At 37.6% G+C, this 17,423-nt stretch overlaps 1 protein-coding gene across 6 annotated transcripts in view; it reads right to left on the reverse strand.

Moving 5' to 3' along the window:
• Nucleotides 1–17,423, reverse strand: part of LOC107701275 (CREB-regulated transcription coactivator 3-like) — a 51,982-nt gene that overhangs the window by 16,686 nt on the left and 17,873 nt on the right. For 4 of the 6 annotated variants that reach the window (XM_016503245.1, XM_016503244.1, XM_016503247.1 and 1 more), the window contains 3 exons: nucleotides 15,061–15,122; nucleotides 5,711–5,773; nucleotides 5,007–5,110 (listed from right to left, as the gene is read on the reverse strand). In XM_016503245.1, the coding sequence (XP_016358731.1) occupies nucleotides 5,007–5,110; nucleotides 5,711–5,773; nucleotides 15,061–15,122 (229 nt within the window). The remainder of the gene's footprint in view (nucleotides 1–5,006; nucleotides 5,111–5,710; nucleotides 5,774–15,060; nucleotides 15,123–17,423) is intronic. The other 2 variants (XM_016503249.1, XM_016503248.1) reach the window with 1 other exon arrangement.

Raw genomic sequence — 17,423 nt, forward strand, 5'->3', positions numbered from 1 at the left:
ATTGTGTTTGTGTCGCAAGTTCAGTGACGCAGGTAGTTACGATTCTCTCCGGCCAATCCGTGATCAGCAGAGTTTCACGTCACGTTTTGGTAACGGTACGGTTCACTTGGAACCTCAACCGAGGTGGTACTAAAAAAAAAGTACCAGGTACTGTACCCAGTGGAAAACCCCCCAAAAGTGAACCGTACCGAGCCGTACCATGCAGTGGAAAAGTGCAAAAAGTAACTAGAAACTTCTGAAAAGTTTGGGGTTGACAAAATGTTTTAAAGCTTTTATTTTTTAAAGTCTCATGCTCATCAAGCATTTTGAAATTAATATTATGAAATATTAAACAATTACATTTAAAATAAAACACATTTTTATATATATTTTAAAATCATTTATTCTTGTGATGGCAAAGCTGAATTTTCAGCAGCCCTTACTTACTCTAGTCCTCAGTGTCACATGATCCTTCAGAAATCATTCTAATATGCTGATTTGCTGCTCCAGAAACATTTCTCATTATTATCAATGCTGCAAACAGTGGTGCTGCTTAATATTTTTGTGGAAACAATATATTTTTTTCAGGATTCTTTTTTAAAATTATAAATCTATTTACTATCACTTTTTTATAAAAGCATTTTATTAAAACATTTTCAATAAAAGCATTGATTTCTTTCAAACAAACAAATAACGCTATCTGACAACAAACCTTTGAACATGTCTTAAAGGGGTCATATGATGTGATTTAAATTTTTCCTTTCTCTTTGGAGTGTTACAAGCTCTTGGTGCATAACGAAGATCTGTAAAGTTGCAAAGACTAAAGTCTCAAATCCAAAGAGATATTCTTTATAAAAGTTAAGAGTCAGCCACACCTACCTAAAACGGCTCGTTCTAACATGCCCCCACATATCTACGTCACTGTGTGGGAAGATTTGCATAACGCCGCCCAAATGTTCATGCAAAAAAGTTATTTTATTCTCGCTGTAGTATTGTTGCCGTCACCGCCACCATGTCGTGAAGGCGCTATGTTTCATTGTGAATGCCCCCACATAGCTACGTCACTGTGTGGGAAGATTTGCATAACGCCGCCCAAATGTTCATGCAAAAAAGTTATTTTATTCTCGCTGTAGTATTGTTGCCGTCACCGCCACCATGTCGTGAAGGCGCTATGTTTCATTGTGAAAGCGAAACTACTTTGTTTGGCCTTCCAAAAGAGGACGATATCCGCTTCCTCATGCCTGGAGCTGATCCGTGCTGGTTGCTGAGGAAAAACATAAACTTCGCATTGTCAATCGCCGGATTGGCTTTCACCGTGGACGAAGCAGAGTCCAGCCCGGGGTCGTCACATGTGGTTGCCGCAAGCCTCCTTTGTCGAATCCGCCGGGCCCCGCTCACTCAAGCCTCTTTAGCAACATCATATGACCCCTTTAAGCTTTAAGAGTTCAGTTCAGTCTTCGTACAAACATTTGATTCATTGAAATGAGTCATTCAGAGTGCACACTCACTCCACCCACTGAAGACTGGGGGCACAAACTCCAGAGGGGGGAACTGAAAATGGCTTCTTAGTGTCCACTGTCTCTTTAAGGAACACCCCATGAGGAGGAAAAAAAAGGAAAGGACAAAAAAATGTATATCGGGAGAAATCTGTGACCACAAGCGTAAAATGAATCAATGGAGAGGCATTGTTTTGTGTGCACCACATAGATCCTGTGGAAAACAAACCTCCTTTCTGCTTCCTCTGCTGATGCTGGTTGGCCCAGAACCGATACAGTGTGGGCCCAGAGCCAGATCAACCAGCTCCACCGCTTCAGCAAAGCTGCCGGTCTCAGACGCCCAACTGCGACGCACAATGAATCAAACAAAAAGTACGGCGACACCTCATTTCCCCCTCACTGAGAGTCTCATTCAACGCCATAACTGACAGAAAAAGACAACTAGAACAGAAAAACATTGGCCTGAGTCCAGAGTTTTGTCATGTTTTATCTTAAAGTGTAAAAGTACCTTTAAAAAACACCAAAGTTTGTTAAAGTACATTATCTGCAATCAATTTATCTAGAATTACCTATAGCAAGCTCCCAAAAAACAGCAAAATCTTACACCAAATCAGTTGTTATATAAAGAAAAAAACAGCAGTTCTTATTATAGCTGGTGTCAAATCATAAATCCCAGTAGGGTCAGAGTCAAGCGGTTGAACGTGGCACACAGTTACGATACGATGCTTTTGGGAGATCCACACATGAATAGCACAGTTGCATCACACAGTTGAGTTGGCTGGCAGGTTTGGGATGAGACCACTGTGATAGCGGAAGCGAGACAAATTTTTGTCCCATGTGAGAGGCTGGTTTGTACTTGTTCACATTACATGAGCCTCACAGCACACCTCCACACAGTCAACTGTGTGCATAATTCAGATGAGCTGCCAGACAGATATTAAATGCCTGCTGTCTGCCATGTCCTTAAGTGAAGCTGTTTCTTATCAGATTGATCTGAGAAAACAACTGCCCTGTTCCACAGACATCCTCTGAGTTATAACGCTCCATATCTCGGTGTACATGTGACCATCATAGTTGCTCCACATCTTCATTCACTATCTTATTTAATCCTACTGACTAAACAGAAAGATATAACACACAAAGATGCTTTTATCTTGGATATGCAGTGCAGATGAGCCGCAAACTCAAGCCTAAATGCTTGCAAATCAATTTGTGAGAGAGCAAGTAATAAACAGAACATCACAGGTTCAATAAAAATTACATTTTTGTGACATTGTCTTAAGAGAAGATTATTATATATTGATTAAGGGAAAATAATTGACTCCTCCCGAAGTTATAAAAAAAAAACCCAGCAGATTTACAAAGAAAATGTAAATGGGCTAGGCAATCCGTGATGACATATCAAATACTGTTTAAGCCTCTACTCCATTTCATGTGAGATTACTACATTATCTCTACAGCCCTTTAAGAGCACTATTCATTCAAAGCACACCATTAGTATGTAGTGTGAGTTTTTAAATGCTTAGCTTGCAGTCTCTGAGCTCACTGTGTCCCACACAACAATATTGTAATGATTCAAAAAAGATAAATCCCTCTCTGGCCAATTGAAAATTTGTTTTAAAGGGGTCATGAACTGAGAAATCCAAATTCCCTTGATCTTTTGACATATAAAAGGTCATTGCACTATAAAACATCCTGTGAGTTTCAGAACTCAAAACTTCCTCAGTCTATAATCAGCTTACATTGAAGCCAATATGCCAAAACAGGTTAAGGAATGTGCCACTTCATGACAAAATAGTGTGGCTAAACACCACCTCTGCAGAAGAAGATGCTTCTAATTCATTCGAAACGCCTGCTTCTACATCGCTGCCTGTTTAGCCCCGCCCACCGATTCGCAATTCCAACATTAGGAAAGAGTGGATGAACTTTATTTTTAATGAAGTTTCAGACCGCATTAGTAAGGTCCTTTGTTTACTTCATTTTACCGTGGATTTGTATACAAACAAGGCACAATTTGACGCAGGATTTTCAACTAAAAGACGATGCTGTGTCAACTATATTGGATCCGACAGTAATGTCGCAACACACAAGTGTGAGTTTTTATTACGTGGTCACTATTGGTTTGTATGTTATTACAGGTCAAAACGATGAAGATGGCTCCAAAGACAACAAAACACTGTGCAGTGCCAAGTTGTGGAAAAACACAGTCTTTGCACTGCCTTCCTTCATTCCAACATTAGGTTTTATTACGTGGTCACTATTGGTTTGTATGTTATTACAGTTCATTTGATGTGTACTGAGTATTTATGCGTTTTTAACCTAAAACACAGCAGCATCCATCTGTGTAGGATGTACGCTGTCAAACATACACAACTGTTAGCAGATCATAGCAGTGGGCATTTACTTCCGAGTCTACAATCTGTCAAGCCTCAAACAGAGCGGTCTGATGAGGGGGGCCAAAACAGGACAGAAAATGGTCTATTACTTCTAAATGATGTTTTTTGATGTAAAAATCTTGATAACATTATAAGTGGACCTCAGAGAACAGTACAAAATAAAAAACAAAGGCAGTTCATGACCCCTTTAATGCATCCTTGCTGAATAAGAGTATTCATTTATTCTAGAAAGAAAGAAAGAAAGAAAGAAAGAAAAGTATCTTACTGACCCCAAACTTTTGAATGGTTGTGTACATGTTGGCATGAGATTACTGTAATAGTCTGTGTAATGTTACATGAACTCTTCACGTCATGACCATGTAAATCCTGTAAAGCTTTCACGTGAAAGGGAATACTAGAAAGGGATGTGATGTAACAATCTGCAAAGCAAGGCTTATATGTAACAAACATCAGTAATACACAACCAGATCATAAACCGCAAAACGCACACCCATACCCAGTTTTTTATTACTCAATCTGAAGGAAATTATATTAATGAATGCAAAATATATTGAAAAGGACCCGAAGTGCTGATGCAATATCATGAAATAAAGATCAATACATAATTGTATCGGCACAGCCATAACTTTTTCCGCCAGACTTTCACTGTTGTAATGATGAAACACTGATCATCCCACCCTATGACATAATCCTATAGTCTAACAAACATCTTCACTGCAGCATGTGTCTGTGAACTCTGGCTTCGTATGATTTTAGGGGACTATGAGCCAGACTATTGCATCTAAAAAGCTTGTGGGGCTGTACATTAATTTGTTTTCGAGAGCTCTAGAAATCAGAAAAATAAGGGTAGAGGGAACATCCTTTTTTTGATTGTCAGTCATTTTCAGCATACCATCTGAAATGCCTGTGTTTGTAACCAAGACGAATAGACAAACAACATGACAGTGAGCCCCAGCTGTGTCGGGTGGGACCGTTTGATTTGGGTCTGGTATAAATCATTGATTTGTCATCCATGACTGACATTGTACAATCCATTTGACCCCCTGCATTTCTGTTTCAACCACACTGTTATGCCATGCAATAACAATGGCTTTTAAAGCTACAGTATGTTTGAGGAGGAGGAGTCCGAGCTCACCGTTTCGCTGAGGAGGTCCTCTGCCCATCTGCTGGTTCTTGCCAAAAGGATCCTGTGGGTTTGGGCTCATGGCGCTGGTGTGCAGAGCTGAGTCAGAGTTTGTTCTGTGGCAGAAGGAGAGAGGAAGAAAGGAGGAAAACAGCTCGGTCAGTGAGCCACCAAAAAAACTGCTGAGCCGAGCCATGCCAACATGACCCTTTGCCCTCGCTCACTGCCTTCATCAAGCAACTACACATGAAGAGAGCACTCTCAAGAGCACCTTACTGTACTCCTGTGCTTCTCTCTGCTTTATCAGGTCTGACCTTTAAACCATTATCAAGTGACGTAAAAAAAAACAAAAAAACAGTCTTCTTTTTTCTATTTGTAGAGGAAAAGTTCAAGGGTGAAGTCACTCTACATCACAATAATGAGTGAGGTAAAGGGGGGAAAAACAGATTAGTAGAAATAATGATCCCTGGTTTGGATTAGTTTGGTACAGTGACATATTAGTTTACGTAGAATAGCCGTCTGAGTAGAGAAACAGCACCTGTGATTGGCTTGAAATCATTCTGTTTGTATGAAGACTTGATCAAGAAACAGTTTTAATCAAATCTAAGGATAAAAAGCTGAGAAAAGGCAATCTGCAGGGGATGACAGAAAGAAGAAAAAAAAGACACAGGTCCAAAGGAGATCTGTGAGAGAGAAACTTGAAAGTCAAAGGTCACCTGTTAAGCTGTGATAATAATCTAAATCCAGGTCGTTTCTCTTCGGTCCATGGCGGTTGCTCCCTTTAGAAATGGAAACAGTCACGTGTTAATCACTACTGCACTGAGCCTGTAGCCCTGGCTCAGGGGTTAGTACAGTAGGACGAGCAAGCGAGAGAGACAAAAAGAGAAGAGAGCAGGGTGGAAATTCCTCTGTGACACCTTCAAGAAAACAAAAACAGAGGTGTAGAAATCAGAGCCTATTCCCCCAGGTTAGTCTAATACTGTGCAGCACTGATTTACTGCTTCAATTAGATTGGAGCTGCCACGTCTGAGAGCAAACAAAAGTGCTATAATATCTTCAATGGTTAATGAAGCAAAAGAAACACGCAGGCAACACCTCAGCAGAGCAATAACACTGGCAATTCAGGATATAGACTCAACCAAATAAACAAATACATCTTACTGGCCACAAATGCAATCGACAAGAATAAAAACCTTAATCTTTGTGACAGCCACGCAATTCAGAGACTATTTCTAAATGAAATGCGACCAGAACTTTATTGTGGAACTTGCTTTCATGACGCCTGGGATTGCTATGTGGTTGCTAGGGTAAAGCATGGTGCTTTCAACAGAAAGGTCATGGGTCAGGGAACACACATAATGTACTGTTAACTTCTAACTAATTAAATAAAACTACTGTTCAAAATGTTGGTGTTCCTAAGTGTTTTTTTTAATACTTCTATTTAGTTTTTAATTTGATCAAAGTTAACAGTAAAGACATTTGGAAGGTTACTAATTAGGGCTGTCAAATCGATTAATCGCATCCAAAATAAAAGTCTGTGTTTAGATAATATATGTGTGCGTGTACTGTGTTTATTTATATGCATGTATAAATGCACACATATATTTAAGAAACATTTACGTGTGTATATATTTTTATATTTATATATGACTTGTAATATATATAAATTCATATATTTCTTAAAGATATATAATGTATGTGCGTGTATTTATATATACATATAAATATACACAGTACATACACACACTATTATGTAAACAGACATTTATTTTGGATGCAAATCATGCGATTAATCGATTTGACAGCCCTTTTACTCCGCTTTCTATTCATCAAACAAGACGAAAAAAGTATCTTAAAAATTAAGCAAAACAACTCTACATTGATAATAAGAAAAGTTTCTTGGGCACTAAATCAGCATATTAAAATGATTTCTGAAGGATTATGTGACACTGAAAATTCAGCTTTGGCATCATTGTAAAATAATATTTTTACTGCATTTTTGATCAAATAAATGTCACTTTGGTAAGCATAACAGACTTCTTTTAAAAAAAATATAGAAAAATCATCCTGACCCCAAACTTTTAAACTGCAGTGTATATGAAGCTAACAAAATATTTCTATCTGTAACCACTGATATAATAACTCAGCTATTTCATTACTCATGGCGAGTAATAACATATGGCAAGTGTGGCAAGAGCATAAAACTAGACATGGGTGTATAATGATCCATGTTCACAGTGTAGATGCACACGCAGTCCAGCAGATGTAGCCTGTGCACGCTGCTGTATGCCAGAACAGGGAAGCTGGTTCCCACTAAGAGGGTTAATATATTCCTATCACTAAGACAATAAAGAGAAATAATAAACAGATTTCCTGTAGCCGCTCTACTGACGGAGAGGCTACAGTATGCCAGACCACACTAGGGTGATGTAATACTCCACCAATACACTGCAGCCAGTGCGGGAAAAGAAAAGATACTCCTTGTAACAACAGAAAATGGCCTTCCTTCACATTTTCCTGTAAAGCTGGTCTGCACTCCGGTTTTAAAGTGTATTAAGGCTTAGCTGCATAAAGTCAGTGCCTGTCGAACACCCATGATGGAGAGATATTTAATATTTCAAATGCATATACAATTTCCATCCATTTTGAATTTCACTGTTTTAACAAACTAATAAACATATGATGCATTGTCAGTTATTAATAAATGTTTATTAGTTGATTATTAACTAATTGCACAATTGGATTTTATGTCTTTAAATCAGATTTTCAAAATGCATTTATTCGGATTGCTTAGAATCAGCATAAATATCTTTTATCTAAAAAAAATAATTTATTCAGTTAAAAAGTATGAACATGGATAAAATACGGCTAACTGTGGAACACGCAATATTCATTTAGTTCAAATGTATGACACTCAAACTAATACATTTTTTGAAGATAAATATATTCACCTGGTAAATGTATTTTTGTATTTTAAACATTCAGGACTGCTACAGAAATGAATGTTTGACTCACAAATACGCATCACTTTATGTCTATTAGTTATGTTAAAGGGATAGTTCACCCAAAAATAAAAATGTTGTCAGCATTTACGGACAAAAAAAAAAAAAAAAAAAAAAAAGTAATTTGAAAGGAAAACAGAACTATTTTACGAGGTGGCAATTTCGTACAAATTACTGCAATGTGAATTGTACAAAAATGTATGATTTTAAGGAAAAAAAAAAAAAAAAAAAAAAAAAAAGTTATTTGTGACTTTTTCACAATTCTGACATTTTTTCTTGCAACTGCGATTTTAAATCGTACAATTCTGACTTTTTTTCTCAGAATTGCGTGATACAAACTCGCAATAGTGAGTAATAAATCAGTAGGGTTGGGCGATGTCTACAAAATTAGGGTTGGGCGATGTCTACAAAATTGGCATCGGACGATGTCTACAGTGAAACATCGCGATGGACGATAACATCGTCCGGGGGGCGGGTTTAGGTGGTGTGTCTGAAGCGTGAATCCGTATTCAGAAAGGCACGGAAAACAAATAACGTTTGCCTGTTACATTACAGTACATACTGTAAAAGTTCACTTACCACATAAACAGAGTAAGGAGAGATGACTGAGGACGATAGCGAATGATTTGCAGATCCTCAGCACCACTGACAAACATCTAATCTTGTCAAATGTGTGGTAAGTACTGCCGCTCCATAGTATAAGCAAAGTACGTGCTATCGCGAATCTCAAAAGTGAAAGTGAAACTAAAAAGTGATCGTGCATTCAAAAGCAGTTTCAATGCCAGGCATAAGCGGCTACCTGATGCCCGCAATTTATATACAGTGTAATTGCCCAATGATATAACTGCGAGAGAAAGTATTGAAATATATATTTTCATCCCATCTTGTATTTATTCCCTTTATGAGTTCCGTAGTACACGTAATTTTCTTTCCGAACACGGTAGGCTATTGGGATCACGATGTCGGCTCAACATCGTGATGTCTAACAGCCATCGGTGACGGACGATGGCATCGTCTATCGGCCCAACCCTAAAAGTCAGAATTGCGAGATATAAACTGGCAATTCTGACTTTATTTCTCAGATTGCGTGATTTTTTCTCAGAACTGCGAGTTAAGTCGTTACGAGGAAAAAGTCAGAATTGTGGGATATAAACTCGCAATTGCAAGAAATAAATTCAGAATAAACTTCTCAGAATTGCGTGTTTATATCTCGCAATTGTAACTTTTTCAGAATTGCAAGGTTATATCTCACAATTCTGAGAAAAAAAGTCAGAATTGCTAGTTTGTATCATGCAATTCTGAACGATTTGTATCACGAATGGCAAGATGTTAACTCACAATTGCGAGAAAAACGTTGCAATTACCTAGCAGTATAGCATTATATAGACTCCTAACAAAAGCAGGTCTTGGTAAAAGTTGCTAGAAAAGGATTCATAAACAGATTGTTATATAAAGCTGACCTGTGGTCAAAGACAACGTGAAAAACAGATGTTTTTAAACTGGCATCAGGCAGACCACCAAAAACGGAGAGATTCTTCAATGAAAGCTTATCGCTATTGAATCACACTTGAGTCAGGACGAATGCCTTTCTAGAAAACATCCCAGAGGAAGTCTTGTCTGGGAAGAGCAGAGGCTCAGATCCAGGATGGGAGAGCGTGGGACTAAGAGGACAGCGCTGACCCGTGTTCCTGACCCAGTCCAGCTGAGCTCCACAGGGAAACGTATGGATGTTGCCTAGGATTCAGAACCAGCCCTGTTTACCCAGACACCAGAGGGACAGCTGTACCCCAGGGAGCGCTGAGCCTGAAAGTATCATAGTAGCACTGTCGTCCCTACGGACGCAACTGAACACTGGGGCACACTAAAACACTGACATTCAGATTGCACACCACATTAAATGGTAGTACTATAAGAGTCACAAATCCACGTGAGAATATGTTGTGAGAATAGTCAAAGAAAAATGTTGAAAGGAATGGACGTTAAAAGTCTCCAAAACACTTTATATTAATGTTACAGTATCAGCCGATCTTTCTCTCGATCATTTCAATGCCAACAACATCTTTTATTTGGCAACATACTACCTCAGTCCACTCACATTTCCTTTTCTGGTGGTAGATGTGAGGCCCTGTGAACTGAACTCAAAACACATCCGCCACCCATACACCAGGTTATTGTGTGAATAAGCAACAGAAATCTGCAAGTTGTGTGGTGAATGGACGGAAGGGGTTAAGGAGCTGTGTTGACGCCCTTTTCAGCTCATTAACCCTTGCCCAGTGTGTGCTGCGGTAGGTAATGCATCACAGATGTGTTGAGAGAGCTGTAAACAGAGACTGTCTGCTCCGATTTAAGAGGTTTTTAGGTCTTTTTTTAGGGTGAATTAAGATTTTTTTAAGACATTTATAATACTAAAAGAAACACTGTTAATAATTAAAAATGTTTTCTACTGAACCAATACTATTTAATCTACCAAAAATGCAAAAATGTAACATTTAAGTGTTTCAATATTTAATTTCAATTTAAATCTGCTTCTTGCATGATTTTCCTCAATTACAAACATTTAGTCAAAATTAGTAGAATTACAGTCAAAACTGGATGCATCAGGAAGCCTGATGTGATTTCAGCCAGTGTTTTTGGGAAGAAATTGTAAGTAAAAAGTATTTTTAAATTCATTATCCTTAATCCTTATTCAATAAATCATGAACAACTGTGAAAGTCATTTAGCCCCGTTAACAAATTATTAAAAAATAAATCAAATCAAACAAATTCCCTTTCATTCATCTAAAATAAAGCATGTTTTATCAATAACTATAAACCAACATTTGGTCCCAAACTAGCTAGATGCTGCCGAGTGATAGTTTAATTTAGGCTAAATTTGCAACCCTGTTACACAGGCTTTTTATGTAAATTTTTATTTTTTTTATTTTTTTATTATCTATTTGATTGAAACGCTTTCATTTTGTTGCAAACCTCAGAATATAATGCTCATATAATTAGTTTAACCCCTTAAAAACATTTTCTGAATGTTAAACATCTACGAACACGGAAAAGAAAAAAAAATCTATCATTTTAAGGCCCTACTTTATACTCTTTTCATGGAAAGTCCCACTGAACCTTCATGAACACTGCCCCTAAAACCATAATCACCGATTTGTTGCCAACTGGCCTTGATTTCTCCCATGAGCAAAGAAGTAACTAGTTCCTTATGCCTTTTCTTAACATGCGTTAAAGCATCACAAACATCCAAGCAGACATCCCTTGAGCCATTTTACAACTGCACAAACCAAACACTAGTAAACCTGCAGATTTTCTGTGACGTGTCACACTGTCAGACAACAAACGGCAGACAACACAAACACCACCAGCATCATTAAAAATGCCAAAAATCATTTGCGATTGCTCTCCGACTCCTCCTAAATCTAGCTTAACCTCTAATGTCCACGCAGACAGAAAACATCTGTTCGGCTCTTCGTTTATTCACGCGAGTTGATATTAGAGCACAAGGTACCAAAAGAAAAAAAAAAGACACAGCAGCACACCCACAATTCAATCACACATATCTGTGCAAGGTCAAACGGGCATACCGGAATAAAACAAAAACCAAACCAAAACATCGACCACTGTCATTAGCGAATGCAAAGAGCAAAGAGGGAGGGGGCTTACAAACACGCTGAGCTCACAATCTGTTCTGAGGATAGAGGAGGGCGGCTCTGAGGGGTAGCTAGCAAAAGATCTGGCAGGTTTAGTTAGTGCTGTTTACACTGAGAAGAGATTTGAGGAATAGCTGAACATTCATCCTTGAGGAAGAAAAAGAGACGGTTAGAATCAGAGAGAAATGCTGTGGTTAGTATTCAGGCTTCACCAGGACACAATTTGAACAAACAATGACAACACTCCTGAAGAAGAGAAGAAAACTGGATTTAATTAAAAAAGTTTAACAGGAAAGCAATGTAAAAACTTCAGAAATATACATTGTAGTGGTGAAGATCTAACTGTGCTTGATCCTCTGAATCCTATGTTTCATGATTCATAAGATGCCTCTGAGACGCCCCTTGAAGTGGAGTGAACCGCTCACTGTTTATGCATTTATAATGAAGCTCTAAAAGTTTGCCTAAGATCATATATTCAGCTAAACTCCACAGGAGAGCATTATCCTCTGCTACCCCCATCTGCTTCTATACACACCAACTACACTACTAAAGTTTGGAACAACCATGAATTCTTTGTGTTTTTCAAATGTTTAATGTTTTTTAATGTTTATGCCCACCAAGGCTGCATTTATTTTATCAAAAGTACTGCAAAAACAGTGATATTGTGACATTATTATACTTTCAAATAAATTCTATTTCTATTTGAATGTATTTTTAAAAATAATTTAATCCAAAGCCAAAGCCAACATTTTTAGCAGCAATTTCTCCAGTCTTCAGTGTCACATGATCCTTGAGAAATAATTTTAATATGCTGATTTGTTACTCCGTTATTATCAATTATTTTGATGCTGTTATTAATTAATAATGGTTCTTATCAATGTTAAAAACTGCTGCTTAATACAGAAGTTCTAAGAGGCCATGCATTATTTGAATTTTTTGTTTTGTGATTACGACCTAATTTTCTCATGATCTCGACACGAGTTGTTTTCTCGTGATCACGACTTAATTTTCTCATGATCTCGACATAACAAAAGCAGTTCTTTTAACAATGATTGCTTGATTTTTAAAATACAATGCATCGTGAGTCTACTGTTGCTATAGTAACAAACGCAACTTTGACGGGGACATTCTAAAATGCTTAACGTGGCTTAATGCGTTAATTTGAGAGTGTTTTTAAAAGACCAAACTCAGTATACACATAATTAGTAAATCATACAATGTACATCCAAGCAAATAAGCCCATAATAAGAACGCAATGCGTTTAATTACGAATTAAGCATTTCACAGATAGAAAACAGTTATAAGGAAAACGCTTAACGTGGCTTCATGCTTTAAGAGAGAGTTTTTAAAAGACAAAACTCCGTAAACATTCTTAATAAAGCATTCTATGTATAGACAAGCAGATGAGCCCAAAATAAGAACGCAATGCATTTTAACGCATTAAGCATTTTACACATAGAAAACCATTATAGGCTAAGGAAAACGTGTTGCGTTCGCATCCTGGACTCATCCGCTTGTCTGAATTTCTGAAGGATAATTTAATGCCGAAGACTGTGCTATCATTCATTCAGCTTTGCCATCAAAGGAATACATTTTTTTTTTTTTTTTAATTCACAATAAATTTATTTACAATCAATTGCAATACATGCAGCCTTGGTGAGACTTCTTTCAAAAACATTACAAAATTGTAATAATTCCAAACTATTATTACAAACAATTATACATCAGTGTTTGAACTAGGGGTGGAACGGTTCGCGGAAAAAAATCGAACCGTATGGTTCTCCACACACGGTTCGGCACGCGCTAGGACCACGGTTCAACGTAAATCTGACAACGAATCTGTAATATGGTTTGCTATAAATAACACATAAAACAAACAGGTTTCGGCTAATATATGTTTCTGTTGATGGATGCGCATTCTGGCTTCCCAATACATTACAACAACAGCGATGGAAAAAATAAAACAAACAGGTTTCGGCTAATATATGTTTCTGTTGATGGATGCGCATTCTGGCTTCCCAATACATTACAACAGCGATAAAAAAAAAAAAAAAACCTGGACAAACCATTCACTCTTGTTCAATGCCGTATGCCGTATGCTGGAATATGAGCATTTATTCTGTCATCACCCGGGTGCTGATAGCGCGCACGCACAGGTGAGACCTGAACAGCACACATTGATCTGTGTTTAAGCTAAACTCGTTTAAGCTTTGCCAGTTTAAACATTTAAGAGCCAGAAGATGCGAGCTCGCGCACGCAGTGAGAAGATTTGCGCGTGTGCTCATCCAAAACGCGCAAACCCTGAAACCCTTTCTGTACCTGAAAAATAATGTTAGACCTACCTAAAAAAACTGAAAATCACTGTTTATTTTATTTGTATCTTTACTCTATTGTATTTATTTGTGCTGTTGTAGTTAGATAGATTATTCTTATTTTCTTTATTTTTATTTGACAGTATAGATTTTTCCTAAACATGGCACATACCGAACCGTAAGTAAGTTGAACCGTTCCACCCCTAGTTTGAACTATAATTTAATTTCGCATTTCAATCTAAAAGCAATAAAATAAATAAGATAAAGCCCTGGGTTTCGTGTATAGTGTCGTATGTGAGCCGCTCTATGGCATATGGCTGTCACAGCAGTGTTTCGACACAGCGGGAGCAGAAGGCTGTGCCAAAGCTGATCAGGCCAACCAGTTTTCAGGTGTAAACAATGCCACAGGGCGTGGACTCTGAAAGTTTTACAAGTTCAAAAGTCAACATGGAGCCCAGGTAAGAAGGCATACTGGCTGCTGGCCAAGCCTGCATTCAAAACATGACTATGATGAGGAGAAGCTTCCTTAAGCCTTTTATTACTGGCTGCAATTGACTCCTCAGCAAACAAATGAGGAAAACCGTCCAATGGTTATGCCTCACGGGGGCTGGAACGAGAAGAGCGGCATTTGTGCAGAGCAAACGTGTGAGCGTTTGTGGTCAGAGAAAGGATTTATAATCTCCCTCAGAGTCGAGAACGACAAAACGACGTGCGTATGTCTCTTTGAACACTATTGTTTTATCTAACCTTTTGCAAGTCTTATCTATCGCTGCGGATGCGGATTTTCCCTGCGCTACAAAAACAAATGTGTCATTACTGTTTTCTTTTCAGGCATCTGTGGGGATAACCTATGCAAATGCAAAACACACATTAACACTCCCTCTAATGTGACATGATCTCTCTCGCAGCACCGTTTGATGTCACTACGATGGCTTCGTTTCAAGATAACATCATCTTTGCACTCTGCCCTGCAACTGACAGGAGATATGATCATGAAGTAGAATGTAACAATGTATGTAATGAATGCACAGACACATATTTGTTGGCGGTGGATGGGTGTGTGCAGGACTATATCGGTCCTAATAGCTTTAGGGGCAGAACTCACCTTCTCCAGCTGTTGTCAGGGGGAGGAGAAAGGTACATTGTTCCATATGGAGAGCTCTCAGCGTAGTTCAGTCAAGGAAATCCTCTGAAGCTTTCACAGGCAAATGTCACAAACACATATGCTTCAATCTTTGTTTATATATAACGTATAAATCTCAAAAAACATTTTAATTTCTCAAGACCATTTTCCAGACTCTGTCTAGTTTTGACTTTTACTGTATTTTTATATTTGAAAGAAATATTTAGATTTTTCATTAATTGTTATGTTTTTTTCCAAAGTTCTCCAAAGATTGTTTATTTACAAAACAAAATTAGCAAAAGCTGTAAATTATACATCTCTGCACTGCTGTTCAAAAGTTTGGTGTCAATGATATTTTTTCAATGCTTTTGATCAGAAAACTGTAAAACATTCATATTGTGAAATATTATTACAATTTAGAATGCCTGTTTTCTATTTGAATACATTTTAAAATGCAATTTATTCCGGTGATGGTAAATCTGAATTTTTAGCAGCCATTGTTCCAATCTTTAACGTCACATGATTTATTCAGGAATCATTCTAATATGCTGATTTGCTGCTCAAGAAACATTTCTTATTATTATCAATGTTGAAAAGCTGTTCTGCTTATTATTTTTGGGGAAACTGGATTCTTGAGTGAATGAAGGTTCAAAATTACAGCATTTATTTGAAATAGAAAGCTTTTGTAACATTGCATATTCTTGATAGTTAAAACTAGTTCTTTCAAAGAAAAAAAAATTTGATCCCAAACTTTTGAATGGTAGTGTATAAATGCAACTCAATCAATTATGCTGGAAAACAACGGTCATCTCATAAATTTGAAACATTATCTTTGCGACAAATGAAGAGGAATTTTTAATCTGTCTCTGGAAGACCGAGTTATCACATTTTGTTTTCTGACTAATATTAATTCAATCTATCACACTTTCTTCTTGTTACCTTACTGTGACTAGTGGACAATGTTTCAAGCAGCCCAGGCAGGCACAACCGAGTTCAAGCTGTATTTTGCAGGTTAGTTTCAATAGATTTTCTCAGACTGAAGAAGGGTGGAGATCGTGATTTCATATTACACAAACTTTTGATCTCACTTGATTTGTCTTGATATGGCCCTTTTAAAATCTCACTTGTGCTGTCCAAATCCACTCAACACTCTCAGAAAAGTTACAGGAATTATAGGAGCGAAAACAGTCCAGCTAAAGAACTCCTTGAGTAAACATTGTTTCCTCAACTCAGATCGATGTTGACAATGCTGCCTCGTCATGTCCCTCTGTGCCAAGACTCTCACATCCAAATGGGAGGCAGGGTGGATTTACAAGACAGAAAGCAGGACAGAGTCTTTCGCTGTACAACATCTGCTCAGGACTGGAAAACCTAGTCATCAGTTCTGCTGCAGTAATGAGAGACTGAGCTCTTCATGCCAACCTTTCAGTGGTGGAAAGAGTACTGAAAGTTTGTACTTAAGTACAAGTACTGTTACATTGCTGAAATAATACTCAATTACAAGTAAAAGTACTGGTGTAAAAACAGTACTTAAGTAAAAGTACAAAGTACTCCTCTCAAAAACTACTCTGAGTACTAGTTACTAGTTACTTTTTAGCCGGCGATATTTAATGAATTACCAAAAAATATGATCTATGATAAAAGACTGAACAAAACCCACTTTTATCTTATTGACAAAGTGCGTGAATTAGTGGTCGTGATACAGGAATTTCTAACTTCAATACCTTGAAAAATATCAATATGCCACGACTTCCCCTTCCCCTATCTTGCTCATAGCAGATTCACAGTTGGATAGGAGCGGTTAAGAATATATTCTTGTTACGTCTGACATCATGCTTCACCGCTTCTGGGTCCTAACGCTCTGCCAGACTAAAATATTAGTGTCTAAGACACTGTGAGCATGGCGACTGTAGTGTGCACTGCAAATTTTTAAATGCTTAGCTTAAATATGTAATATTAATTAAATAGTGCTCATAAATGGCTGTTTGAGATAGTATTCTCAAGTGAAATGAGTAGAGGCCTGGACCCGGAAACAGCAGTCCTTATGTCATACTTAACAAGAGGATTCTCCCCAAGCCGTCAAACTGACGTCATCAGAGCTTTTTTTTTGTCCATCCATTTTTTCAAGGCAATCATTATTTAAAGCTTTGAAATTGGTTTAATCCAAGTCTTCTAAAAAGACACATTTGCTTTATATGATGAACAGATTTTAATATAGGCTTTTATTTACATACATAGAAATATTGATCAATTACCATTACAAAAATCTCAGTCTTAAACATTTGCTCATTCTGTGTATTTGTGTCTTTAAAATAGGGTAACTTTGTTGCAAAAGCTTACAGCAC

The sequence above is a fragment of the Sinocyclocheilus anshuiensis genome, unplaced genomic scaffold (assembly GCF_001515605.1).
Source record: "Sinocyclocheilus anshuiensis isolate Anshui unplaced genomic scaffold, SAMN03320099.WGS_v1.1 scaffold1946, whole genome shotgun sequence".
Taxonomy (NCBI): domain Eukaryota; kingdom Metazoa; phylum Chordata; class Actinopteri; order Cypriniformes; family Cyprinidae; genus Sinocyclocheilus; species Sinocyclocheilus anshuiensis.